The sequence below is a fragment of the Amblyomma maculatum genome, chromosome 10, assembly GCF_055883805.1.
Source record: "Amblyomma maculatum isolate TAMU_Amacu chromosome 10, ASM5588380v1, whole genome shotgun sequence".
Classification (NCBI taxonomy): domain Eukaryota; kingdom Metazoa; phylum Arthropoda; class Arachnida; order Ixodida; family Ixodidae; genus Amblyomma; species Amblyomma maculatum.
Genome location: NC_139353.1, coordinates 60,106,313 through 60,119,316, shown reverse-complemented (window position 1 = coordinate 60,119,316; position 13,004 = coordinate 60,106,313). Strand labels below are relative to the sequence as shown.

General features: G+C 43.9%; 1 protein-coding gene across 1 annotated transcript; it reads left to right on the top strand.

Moving 5' to 3' along the window:
- Nucleotides 1-312: 312 nt before the first annotated feature.
- LOC146176631 (uncharacterized) lies at nucleotides 313-11,816 on the top strand. Its single transcript, XM_084581018.1, has 5 exons — nucleotides 313-353; nucleotides 2,421-2,533; nucleotides 2,802-2,969; nucleotides 6,788-6,877; nucleotides 11,592-11,816. The coding sequence occupies exons 1-5, from the start codon at nucleotides 314-316 to the stop codon at nucleotides 11,688-11,690; spliced, it is 510 nt and encodes a 169-aa protein (XP_084437144.1). The 5' UTR covers nucleotide 313; the 3' UTR covers nucleotides 11,691-11,816.
- The last annotated feature ends 1,188 nt before the right edge of the window (nucleotides 11,817-13,004 follow it).

Genomic DNA, 13,004 nt, shown 5'->3' with positions numbered 1-13,004 from the left:
CTTCATAATTATAATATTGCTACTGGAAGATTTGTGTGTTAGCGCTGAGCTGTCTGAATTGTATTTTTTCTTCTTATTATTATTTTTAGTAATTTACAATTTTATTCCTTTTTTTTCATTGCTTTCTATTACATTGCCTCAAAATTTCAAGTTATTTCAGCAACACTAGCTCCTAAGTATTAGGTTATCTGTATCATATAGTCAAATCGACATTATCAAAAATATTATGTCACCTACAACGAATTCTGGCCAATCCCCCACTGTGGGTATGTGCCATTACAACGAGGGAGAAGAAGAAGAAGAAGACGGAGCTATGGAGAACGTCACTGAGTTTGCCGATTTTGATGATCCAGGTAAGGCCTTCTGTCGATTTCTTTCAGCTAACCTGTGTGGCTTGCGATGATGCTAGCAGAGACTAAGGCGCGATGCCGCTTCATCAACGCGAAGTGAACATCGCGAGGAAGAGATTCGGTGTTCAACAGGGACAAGTAGTTTAGCTTCTCTTTCGCTCTGATAAGTGGCGTATGCTGCAAATCTGTCCATGTTTAATACAGTCTAGTGGAACAGGCACGAATTATAGCATTTTCTACAAGGTGTACTAACGACGTTCGAAACTGCGATTTCAAATACGCTGCCAGTAGAAGAGGGAGCATGATGTGAAGTCGTAGTGACTGGACCTAAAAAGAAACGTTTACAGGCGAGTGTTACAGTTATTGTCCTTACGAAACACGCATTTTAACGCACTTTAGTGGAGATGTTGTAATCTTTCGCATTTCTACACCGTTTTTATTACAGAGCCTGACGTCAGTGGTGAGACACAAAGGTAGCGATTCACTCAGTGGCAGTGGATACGTTAATTGTATTCGGGGTGAAAAGTTTGAATTAGGCATGTCCCACAGACAATTGGCATGGGTGCTCATGTACCGCTGGAAATATGAAAAATTATTCCGGGGTTGTCTCACGCATGACTATATCGCCGCTTGGTACATAAGCAAGCGACAAGCCCTTTATGTCCTCGCCATACTTAGGGTTCAGAGAATGTATTGGCTGTTGGCATGCAAAAGATTTGCATAATGTTTTATTATAAACTTCTGAGCATATAGTTACAATACAGTTTGCCTGATAAGACGTTTATGATTACTAGTCAGTGTTCGTGAAGTTACTTCAACCAAACCCACAATAGAAAAAGTAAGCGTAGCACGAAAACGCAGCATGAATCACGCACAGCAACACAATGGCTTTGTCCTAATTACACATATTGAAGAATAACTTTCTTTCTCCGAGCTTATATGGCCTCGCTTGCCTTTTACCTTCTGTCCCTTCTGTCAGTGCAGATACCTTGCAGTGAATCATGGCGCTTGATGGTTTCCCGCAAGGATGCGTGAAAAACGAAGCGCCTCCATATTGATCCAGTCCTCTGGTGCGGTTAGAGTGGCGGTCGTTTATGTTGTCCATTTCATTGAACCGGTATGTTACATCACCATTTGAAGTTGCGCACGTGCACCTTGCCCTTTTGGGACGTGCAGTGGACATTTATGACAACTACAACATGGAAATTTTAATATTGCACTTTCTGCTTTACGAACCTTCATGACAGTACGAAAAAACATGGTTAAAATGCCATGCAGAAACATTCAGCTGTACCTATCAGTATGAATTCCGCGAATTAGATTCCCGGCACAGGCGCATGTACGGAGCAATAATCATATTCAAGTAGAGTATGAGTCAGCTTCAACTAGACTCATGCTCTATTAGGGAGCCGTGGAGGTCATGCAGACCTCTGCCCAGATGTCTTCATGCCACATTACTTGTTTTTTCAGCCGTGCTCTGCAGACCCTGCGGATACCCTAAGCTCTTAGTATCGGCAGGGTGAGGAGTAGTCTCGTCATTTACATTTGAGGGCTGTGTCACGGACGTCACTGCAGGGCTGAAAATGCGGAACAATGTGGCTCGAATTCTTTTTACCAAGAGCACACAAGCAAGGCTGGAACGCTGTGGCCTATCGACTATAGTGAGCCACATGACCGCTGATGATATCACTTGTGATGGTCACCTGATAAGGTCATTTTGAGAAAACGACGCGATCATGGGATAAGACTCTTTTAAAAGCTGGGCTATGGAATAGACAGTGTGTTGAAATTCGTTTGCACCTTCAAACAACCGGAAGTTCCCGAGGTTTATCTGGGGTCGTCCTGTTTGGTGAAGTATCTCGCAGGTAGAAATCGCTCAGTGACGTGAACATCAGAGGTATGTTTATTTTAAAGCTATGGAAATCGAACACAGTGCTTCAGTTTAGGTCGCTCATGCACAATTCCTTAGGTTCGGGCGGAAAACAAATATAAAATAAAAAAAAGCAATTGTCAGCAAACGTAATACAGAGCACAGCGTGTTATAGTAGAGGGTCGTCGACTTCTTTACAGAGTTTTCCACGCTGCACCCGCCGGTGTTCGGAATCAGGAGGAGGCCTAGGTTCACCATTGGCTCCAACGACTACCTCTCCAGACCCAACGGCCTCTTGAATCTCATGGAAGTGGTGAGCACTGCATCCTCAGCTTTGACGGAACAGGCCTAACCTCTCGGCTGAAGGCGGCTCGCCAAGTGCACAAGCTAATGAAAGGGTGTGGTTGCTATTCATGTACTGATAGAAGTGGTGCGTGTGGAAATAGCCTTGGGGGCCCACAATCATTTTTTTTATTTCAGAAAGGTAAGGGAATGCAATTGGCACTTGCTGCCATGACAGATTACGGCGTATATATCGATCTTTTTACGCGGTGTTTTTTCAGTACCATTTTGTCTCGCAGGTTGGCGGTTTTGCCCTGTACATTATGATGACCACTGGCAAGAGGGACTCGAAGGCGGTACGCACCCTTGCCGGCACAGCCTGTACGTTCGGCTTCAACGGCATCTACATGATGCTGTCGTGCATGTTTAGCGCCACGGCAGCCTACTACCTGCCACGCCTGTTCTACGTGAGTAGTTCTCAGTCACGATGTATTGCACAGTGGGAGGCAAATATTCAGTTTTATTTTCAGCCTGATCTGCTCACTTTGCGACGTTAAACTCAACTAACTAACTAACTAACTAACTAACTAACTAACTAACTAACTAACTAACTAACTAACTAACTAACTAACGTTATTTTCAATTTCTCGAAAAAACGTGTCGCATTTGACACAGACTTCAATATTACCCTCCCTGGTGAATGCATGTTAACGCAGGTCATCGCATATGAACGTCGTGACCCTGCATATAGTTTAATGTCTCATGTTACATTTTAGCTCATTCCATATTGTCGGAGGAAACTATTCCGGCCAACCTCGCTGGCTTTCCTTTCAATAAATCCATCTATCGTGATGACGTGGTTCGCCTTACTTCAGCTCATTTAAGGCTTCGACGAGTGGTAAACTAGAACACGCAAAAAGGCATCGTGCGAAGTAGTACCAACGACCCCGTAAACAACACAGAGGGTTCTGCCTCATGAAAGGTGGCCGTTCATTTTCGATCCCTGGCTTTAGGTGGTTCCACGCGTCCTTTCACAAAATGTTTAAAAAAACTGAATCACAAATTGTGAGATTCTACGGCGCGAAGTGACACAGGAGTATCATCGACGTGGTTTCAGTGGCTTCCGGTTTAATTTTGACGGCGTGGGAGTGTGAATGCGCGCCGGCACTGCACACCACACAGATGTGTTTGAATTTCTCCTGTTTCGAAATTCGGCCGCCGAGGCCTGAAACCGACACCGGGAGCTTGAGATGAGGAGTCAAACGACACAGCCACTGAGCCACCATTTTGGAGGATCCAAGGTGTGCGGTATAGAGCCATTCGTGGCACTACACGTCCCAGCTGCAGCGAAAATCGACGCGAAGTTATGTGCAGGCAAGAATTCACCGCGAACACGCTTATTATAAGAGGAAAACTGAGTAGTGCCGAATGTGTAAAAAAATGGTAAAATATGCTATAGCTGGTTTCACATGCTTTAAACTGATAGAGCGCTCAGATTGGACCATTCGGTGTTGTTATCGAGCGAAATATACGCTGCAACCACCCACTTTCCGACGGCACTTTCCGTTCGCAATGCTACAAATGTCCAGGCGAGTGAGCAGATTCGATCGTTGGTAAACAAAAAGCGTGCACGCACCTTTTATTTCCCATATTACCGCAGCCGACCAGATTTTAAACCTTGCTTTTGGCGCAGGATGGCCTTAGTTGCCTATGTGTCATAAAACACAACACACAACAACAACGATCCTGTTTCTCCTGCGAATACAGCCATGCTTCTCGGATGTTTCTTCTTTTTTTTTTTTTTTTTTCAGTCTCCCAATAGCTTGGAAAATCAAAACAAAAAGAGACTTCGCATGAGCATATACCGCTCCAGTGCCTTTGCACTAAGCACCACCTACTCGACGCTGATGAGCTTTCAATTGTAAATCACTAAGCGTATATCATGATGGCTAGCACTCAGCAGGAAGGCGACATTTTATAGATTCTACTCAACAGTTTATTAGTGTCCATATTTTGTAAGCTCCACTGTGGTGGTGGTTAAGGCGCTCGAATGCTGGACCCAAGGGCGCGGCTGCTGCTGATGGAGATGAAAAGCAAGCCGTCCGTGTGTTGTACAATGTCAGTGCACATTGAAGAGGCCTAAGATGGTCGAAATGTTCGGAGGTATTCATTGCGGCATCTCTAATAGCCTGAGCAGCTTTGGGACGTTAAACACCATAAACAGAACCAAACCAAACCATAACGACGCAGTTAAGGGACCTGCGTACTGTATAATGTGAATGCAAGTCAAAGAACCCGATGTATTCAATATTTGCACAGTCCTAAAATACAGCATCGCTTATAGCGTGACACAATCTGGGACGTTAAGTTCCTTAAACAAAAACGAAACCAATAAACCTGTCATTAATCCTCCCATTTGTAATGGTCAATGAAGGGAATAAAAGCTTTGTAAAAAAGCACAAAATTAATTATTTCAGGTCTGTCTTCCTTGTAATCTTGTAAACTTGGCCTGTTCGATAAAATAAGACAATTTTTTCCCCAAACCACAGAAAACTAACAATTCTCATCAGATGTTCTAAGAAGACATCCTTTCCCAAACGGAACATCGCTGCGAGGTTCCCTTGTTGAGATAGCTTATTCGGCCTACAATTTATGCACAAATTATCGCCTTTATTGTTAGAAGAGATTTGAATGCGTGTAGGGAACAGTAGTGTGTGATCAGCAATGCTATCGGTGATCCGTTACCGTTATGCACTTTCGTGGCACGCTATTGTACATGTGCGGGGAAACTCCAACCGTGACGTGGTAGATGGAAGAGTACATAGCTATAGTAAATCGTGGGTGGCTTACATCCTCTTTTACACTTTGTTATAAAGCCCAGCGTTGTGTATTGCGCTTAGCTTTTTAATGCGAAAAAAGTAGTTGCACGTTCAGACTCTATCAAAATAGCTTAACGTTCGCGTGTGCTGATGTAGTACTTTCAAACTAGAGAACACGCTATCGAAGTGAAGCGGATTGGAATCGGTCTGGTTCGAACCAGGGTAATCGGGTTCAGCAGCCGAGCGGCTTAACAACTGAGCCACCATGGCGGGTGATCCTTGAACCGAGGTTTAAATAGTGTTAAACCTCCGCATGTTTTCTGTCGTGTTTAGGTACGGGTGATGCGGTTGATTATCTCACAATGAAATTGGAATTTCTGCCTCTCTGCGTATATTTCACTGTTTCTCCATGTTGGCCTCATCATGAGCTTTTCTTCTTAAGCCTTGCTAGTGTCCATGCTATAGTGTGCAGAGGCTGGCCTACGCAGGCAGCGGCTTGAGACTAGATTGGGAAGTTTTTAGGAGTGTGTAGGAGGGCTTCTTGCGTGCGTTGTGTTAACATCGATACCTTGATTTTTTTTTTTTTATAATCGAACTGTCGAAATCGCTGAGCACACGCCGATTCATTACTGAAGAATGCGAATGCACAAAATAAGTTTAGTATGTTTATTGCAAAGTTACACATGCATAAACATACAAATAATATAAAGCACTTGTGCCGTACATTGCGAGAAGGCGGTTCGGTTGTATGTCACGCGTAACCTGATATCTGGCTTCAAAAGAAAAGAGTCTAAAGGACCCCTGAAATGCTACTTGCGGCAATATTGTAATATCAGAAATCCATAGAGGTGGTCTTTGGGAGTATTCCAGTCATATTTGAAAGCTTTGCGCGGAGCTATAAATTACGACTAATTGTTAAAACGTGGGTGACCACTCGTAGCCGGACACATCCCTGAGCACACAGTGCGCAAGCCTATCCTATGACGTCATTGGGGCTTGCTGGACGCTGCCACTGATTGGACGCTCCCAAGTTACGCGGGCTGGACGACTCCTGGTGGGACGCAGTCGCGATTTTTTTTTTCTTGCGTGCAAGCGTGGGTTAAACTGAGGGAAAGAGCAGGTGCCTAAGTTTCAATCGGCGGTGTGTACAGTGCTTGTTAAGGCAGCTTAAGTATGTTTGCGTTGCGGACACGATTGATGGGATACCTATTGCTCGTGCACATTTTCTAGTTTTAGTGAATGGTTTCACGGGCCCTTTGTTATTGTGCGAAAAGGTTTTGCGTGATACATTTAATCGGCAATGCAAGCAGAAACGCTCGCATTTTAATCATGACAATGGTTGCAAGCTACCGTCTACACTGGCCGTAGCCATACAGTGCTGGAGTGCAAATACTTGTGGAGTACGCGTTCACAGATGCAGGCCAGCAGTTGATTGCCTTGGTTTTCGCTCGCCGGCCCACTCGCAGTACGTCTTGTTCCAAGGAGTCGGTGCCGCGGGATACCTTGTCAGCTCGCTGATGATTGTCCGAGACAGCGGCCAGGTGGCGCTCCAGCCCGTGAGTACACTGACAAGACGGTGTTTGAAACATAGGGTCCGAGGCCGACAACTATTATTTAAACTAAGTCGCGGGTACGGGTGCTTTGCCGATGGTTCGGTTTGAGAGAAACTGTACAAAGTGGCGAGCGCTCACATCTATAGTCACCACCCACCAACATCCAGAGAAATTAGGCACTCAGTTAGACTTGGCGCCTCCTTATACCAGTAAGTGCTTTCTTTGTTCAAGACACCTCTCGCAAGCTTGTATACTCCCAGTGAAATGTGTCTAGATCGCACGGATCGTTGTATGTTCATCAGCCAGCAGGATTTCGCATCCCCAAACCACTGTCCTCACCACCCGAGGCCTTTTGTTTTTGAAGGGGGGCTGTAAGGGCTGCTTCGCAGAACCAAAATTATGCTATCGGTGTGCATTTGACCGCGGCCATTGAAAGGTGTCTTTAAAAAAACGTACGCAACTACACGAGCGCTGGTTTATTTTTCTGCTATTATTTGGCTTGCATTCAGACACATTTAATGCGAAATCGTTTCTTGCCTGATAAGGTGAGTGTACAGGGCCTGTTGGCAGTGCATATAACCAGAACTTGCCCGCACGAACATTTAATAATTAATAAGAAAGCTAGTTTTACACAAAGTGAGAAGGTAGACTTCGAGTCCCAAAGTATAGTCAAGGGTTCGTGTCCAGAAGAAGGTCGTGGGTTTGTGTCCTTCGCTTGGAAGCATTAGGAGAAATGCTATCGTTGACTGCACTCAAGCACACCTAAACACCCCTGAAATGTTATTGCTTGCTGATCGAGTCTTTAGCATATTATAGGCCACGTTTCCAATAAATTTATAGTTTGCAGCACTGAACCGTCGGACAAATTAAACGGAACCTTCACATTCAGAGGGTTCAAATTAAATATTAGTTAGCAGCAAACCTTCAGTGAGGCAATCTTCGTAGCTGTGAGGTTGGGGACAAAACTGAAACTCCCATGGCAGGGCTGTCTGGGCTGGTGGTGAGCCGGAGCATCAGGCTGCAGAGACGGTGCCGGTAGGTCAGTATTCAGAAATGACGCTGAACAATTTGCTCTTGCATGCGTTCGATTTTAAGTTGTAAGTGCGACATTCAAAATTCAATCGCAATGCTCCAAACTGACATAGTCGCAATGCGTCGCTGGCGTTGTATGTCGTTCTAAATAACTGAAAAAAAAAACGTACTAAACCAGTAAAAAATCTCATAGTAGCTTCCCTAACCACAATTTTATAGCAAACGCAACATCCATGAAACATCAATTATTACTACTGCCTCGGGTGCGCGAAGATATATCACGACAAAGCCAGTTTTTCCCAAATTTATGATGTGAGCGAGGACTTGCAAAAATATATAAGTACTGTTTATCTTAACTTCATACATGCAGTCATGGACTGAATTTGAAAGGGGCCAGAGCCCCTTTCCAAGAGATGTCTTTGCGACGTTGTCGAGGCACTGCTGCATGGTAATTGGGTACATGCGCTTCATTTACCTGTGCGCGCAAGAATATATTTAGGTGAGGATAATTCTGGCAATGGCGCGACTGCATCCCCTCCTTCCACTGCTGGCCGCTCTTCCTGCCTCCAGCGGTCTCGGTCAGATGGCGTCACGAAGTAGTCATCTATATAGGCTTTCCTAGTGTGGAAACAACATATTTTGGCCAAAACGTATAGCGCTTCGGGAGCGCGCATTGAGCCGCGCGCACTTCTTCGTATCTTAAGCTGCATTCCTCGTGTCATATATCAATATAAACACAAGACAGATGATGCAAATGATACAATGGCATATTTTTACCAAGTCAAGGACCTCAGTCGCTGCATGTTCCGGACAGTATTCTGCTGAAACACACACACACACACACACACACACACACACACACACACACACACACACACACACACACACACACACACACACACACACACACACACACACACACACACACACACACACACACACACACACACACACACACACACACACACACACACACACACACACACACACACTGCGCAGCTGCAGACTTACAACTAAATTTATTTTGCGACTGCAGGAAGTAGTGAGTTCCTTAGGAAAAGCGTGTTGTCCATATTAGACGGTGAAAAGGTGGTTGCCTTCGTTGTCATGCCGCAAGGCATGTTCAATGAAAAGGCTCGAGAAAGAGTCTTGCAGAACTTGTGCAGAAACAAGCTATCGAGCTCCTGAAGAAGATGAAAGTTGATGCTTTAGCGACTTGAATTTAAAAAACGACAGGGTTTCTGTGGAAATTTTCTTTACTGAAAAAACGCACAAATTGGAGACGTCCATCTCGTGCGATTGTTTCAGAGAGCGACAGCTGGTGACGTGCTGTAAGGTTCTTTCGTACAGCGGCTTCTGTACCATATTTTGGGAGAGACCCATACCTCATCTGCAGCTCTAAAGACCTAATACAGGCGCTAGAAACAGGAATGCCCTTCGCTTCTATAGCCCTCTCTATCGAGGTAAAGACTAGCCTATAATGCTGACGTCTATAAATTTCGTATACACACGTCGATGTTTTATGGAGCCTTGTAATTGACAACTTTTTCGTGCATGGCACTCTGAACAAGAACATCTGCCGAAGTGTGGAATTTAGCTCCTTTGCATAGATAGCTACAATCTTTTCGCTATTGGGGTTTTATGGAGCAAAAGCAACTATGGCTATGATGCGCCATTAAAACCTTTTCCTCGGCCGCCAAGCCGGTTGTGGGGTCGAGAATTTGGTGCAACGAAAGGGACACGTATGGCGACAACATTGTAACGTCTCCCACTTTCCACTACCGTGATAAAGGAAATGACAAATTCTTTCAAGACCGGGCCTTTTTTTGCCGGAGGGTGTAAAGTAGCCACGCCAAATTATTGTTCGGCACATGCGAGCAAAGTATGATGCTTGAAATAACGTAATAAAAAATTACACCCAACTTCTATGCCGGACCGTCATGGTGAAAGGGTGAGGGCTGGCTTCGGGAATTTTACAAGGAGTGTAACAATCAGTGCTCTAACTTTTGAATTACAGCAGATCACTCCAGGCAGTAAAATTATTATTATTATTATTATTATTATTATTATTATTATTATTATTATTATTATTATTATTATTATTATTATTATTATTATTATTATTATTATTATTATTATTATTCAAGCCGGTGCCTTCTTGCGGTTTGATTAAGCGGAGTTCATATCTATGTGCGGCAGTCTTTCACACAGTGTGGTAACTTAACGCCTATGTGCTAAAAATGGTTTGGTTTGGTTTATGGTGTTTAACGCCCCAAAACGACTCAAGCTTTATGAGACACAATTGTGGAGGGCTCCGAAAATTTCGACCTCCTGGGGTTCTCTAACGTGCACTTACATCACACAGCACATGGGCGCCTTGTTTTTCTTCTCCATCGAAAAGCGGCCGCCCTGTCACGGATTTGATCTCGCATTTTTGGGCACAGCAGTCAAGCGCCTAAACCACTGCTCCACCTCGGAAATGCTGTATGCTAAAGAGCTAGTGTCACAGATAATGGGTTAAAAAATCAGGGTTTAGTGATTATGCGACCTGCAGAGTGCTTGTAGTTGAACGAGGATACGCAAAGCAAAAAGTGCCCCCCCCCCCCCCCCCCCTGTTCTTAATGCCATCTTATATGCATAGCATTACTTGGCTTATGAGCGCCGTGCACAGAATGTGTGTATAGAATTTATGCAGGGAAAGTGTGTATGCAGTGTGTGTATGAAATATATCTGCGCTGGCTGTGTAGCCACAGTAGTTACATCGTTGTACAGATTATGTTGTGCATAATTGTAATGGACTGATTGTATCCGTCAGGTAATTACTGTTAGTTGTGATTAAACTGATCTTTACCGGACATCATCGAGTCATATGCTGTTTGGTATTATATGTGTAGTACAATTCCACTAGACTAATTGTCAGTCGTAAATATATTTCGTTACCTGACTGTGATTAAAAATTTACCTTTACCTTACAACATCAAATCATATGGATAGCTTATAACGAGTACCATTGCATAAGTTTTATTTAATATTTTTTAGTTATTTAGATAGGACTAACATTTGAATTTAGCCCTATAGCATCAACTCATATGTCGTTGAATATCTTGTATTGAACAAGATTGCGGTGCACTGATTGCAGGTCTTACTTAATATTAGTCACTTATGACTAACAATTCCTGCAACATGAATTGATATATCGTTGAAAAGATGTCGGCGAGTTGAATCGAAAACTGAGCGTTAGCTAAGCAAACGCTCTAAACAACACCGCAACAGAATATAAATAGGAGGTATTAATGCGTAAGCATCCACAACACGGTATAGGAGGCCTAAGCGCCTCCGGTAGTTTTTTGCTTAGTGTCTAGTGAACAGTCTGTATTTTGGCTGATGTTGCGTCTGCTTTCGAATAATGACAACCTTGTAACACCGCCTTGTTAAATATGTGTATCAAACCTACAAAAGCTTCTTTTAGGCTGTATTCTAATTGTAGGCTGTGTTCTATTTACCCTGAAATTGTGCACACTGATTCCAGTTATATTTATTTTCTTGCATAATTTTCTTTCATTCATATAGGCTGCTGAATTTTGAGCCCTAGGTGTTCGTACTCGCTTCCCTATAATGCACTCTGGGCTAGGATGGAACTCAATAAAAGTGAAGAAAGTGTGACACTAGAATGTTGTGGGCGCAGGTGATCGGGTTCGGCACAGGCGGCATCCATGCATTGCACTGTTTCTACGCCACCTACAAGCTCTACTACGAGAAGAGCGTCAGCACCGGTTGGTTCTGACGAGTGGGCGCCCTTCGTATCGCCTGCCGTTCTCGACAAGAGCAGCCCCACGATGAAGTCACTCGCCTGCCTCTCTGCTATGCACAGATCATTCGTTTATAGTGGTGTTTGTTAATAAACATAAGCTTCCGTACGCTGTAAGAAACGGCACCTTGGTTAACGTGCGGCCACTTTAACTAAGAAACGCAGGCTGCGAGGAGTTTAAGTAGTGACTAGAAGGGTCAGTTTTGCGTGTATTTGTTCTAGAAGATACAGAACAGCGCAGGAAGACAGTACTATAAAGAGACACGACCAAACACACACAAAGAGCACAGACGTACAACATAATTTACTGTGTGGAAGCACGGAATTGATCTGAAAGCAAAAAGTAGCGTCGTTTCTTGAGGAAAGCGTACTGTCCATATTAGAAGGTGACAAAGAGGGCACCTTCGTTGTCATGCCGGAGGGCATGTTCGAAGAATAGGCTCGAGAAGGAGTTCTGAAGAGATTCACACCGTTGGATTTCTACGCTGCATCGTAAAGAAAACAGGCTAATAAGTTCCTGAAGGTGAAAGTTGATGCTGTCTTGACTACAGCGTCAAAAGCTGGCAGATGCTCCCAGGAAATTTTATTTACTGGCAAAGCGCTTAAACTGAGGTGTCCACCTTCGGGTGCTTGCTTCACAGAGGGACGACTAGCAGCTTATTGCAGATTTATTCCTTAATCACCATCTGGATTAAAGTTGGTGAATGACTCAAGTCCCGATGCAGCTCTGAAGACGATGTAGGGTTGGAAAGAGGAATGCCCTTCGCTTCAACAGGCTTCTCCGTCGACGTAGAAAACTCGTATTTAAGGTTGAAGACCATACATTTCCCATTATAACGTTATTCACAAATATAGAAAATTAGGACTTGGTTACCTAATATTAGCTCAGTTATCCTGACATATCTAGGCTCGGTTATAAACAATGTCCGCCTTTATCTGAATTCTGCCGCTTTTATCTGAAGTCAGCACCGATGTGCATATACGCAGGTTCGAAATAAATTTATAAACAGTGCTGAAAAATCTAGTATATGGGCGACAGCTGCGTACGAAAAATACTGAATTTTTGTGTAAGTGCTCATCAGGGCTTTCTCAGCCCAGACAATTACCAGGGCGAAAAACACTGATAAGCCACCCTCATGTGTCTGCCATATAGTTCCGTTTGATGGTATCCTACACCTGGATTGCTCAGAGCTGAAGCAAAGCTGCGAGCCTTTTTTTTTTTTTTTTTTTTTTTTGTTTTAGGAAGCGTTATGATCTAGCTTATATAGTCAAACTTGCCTACCTTCTAGA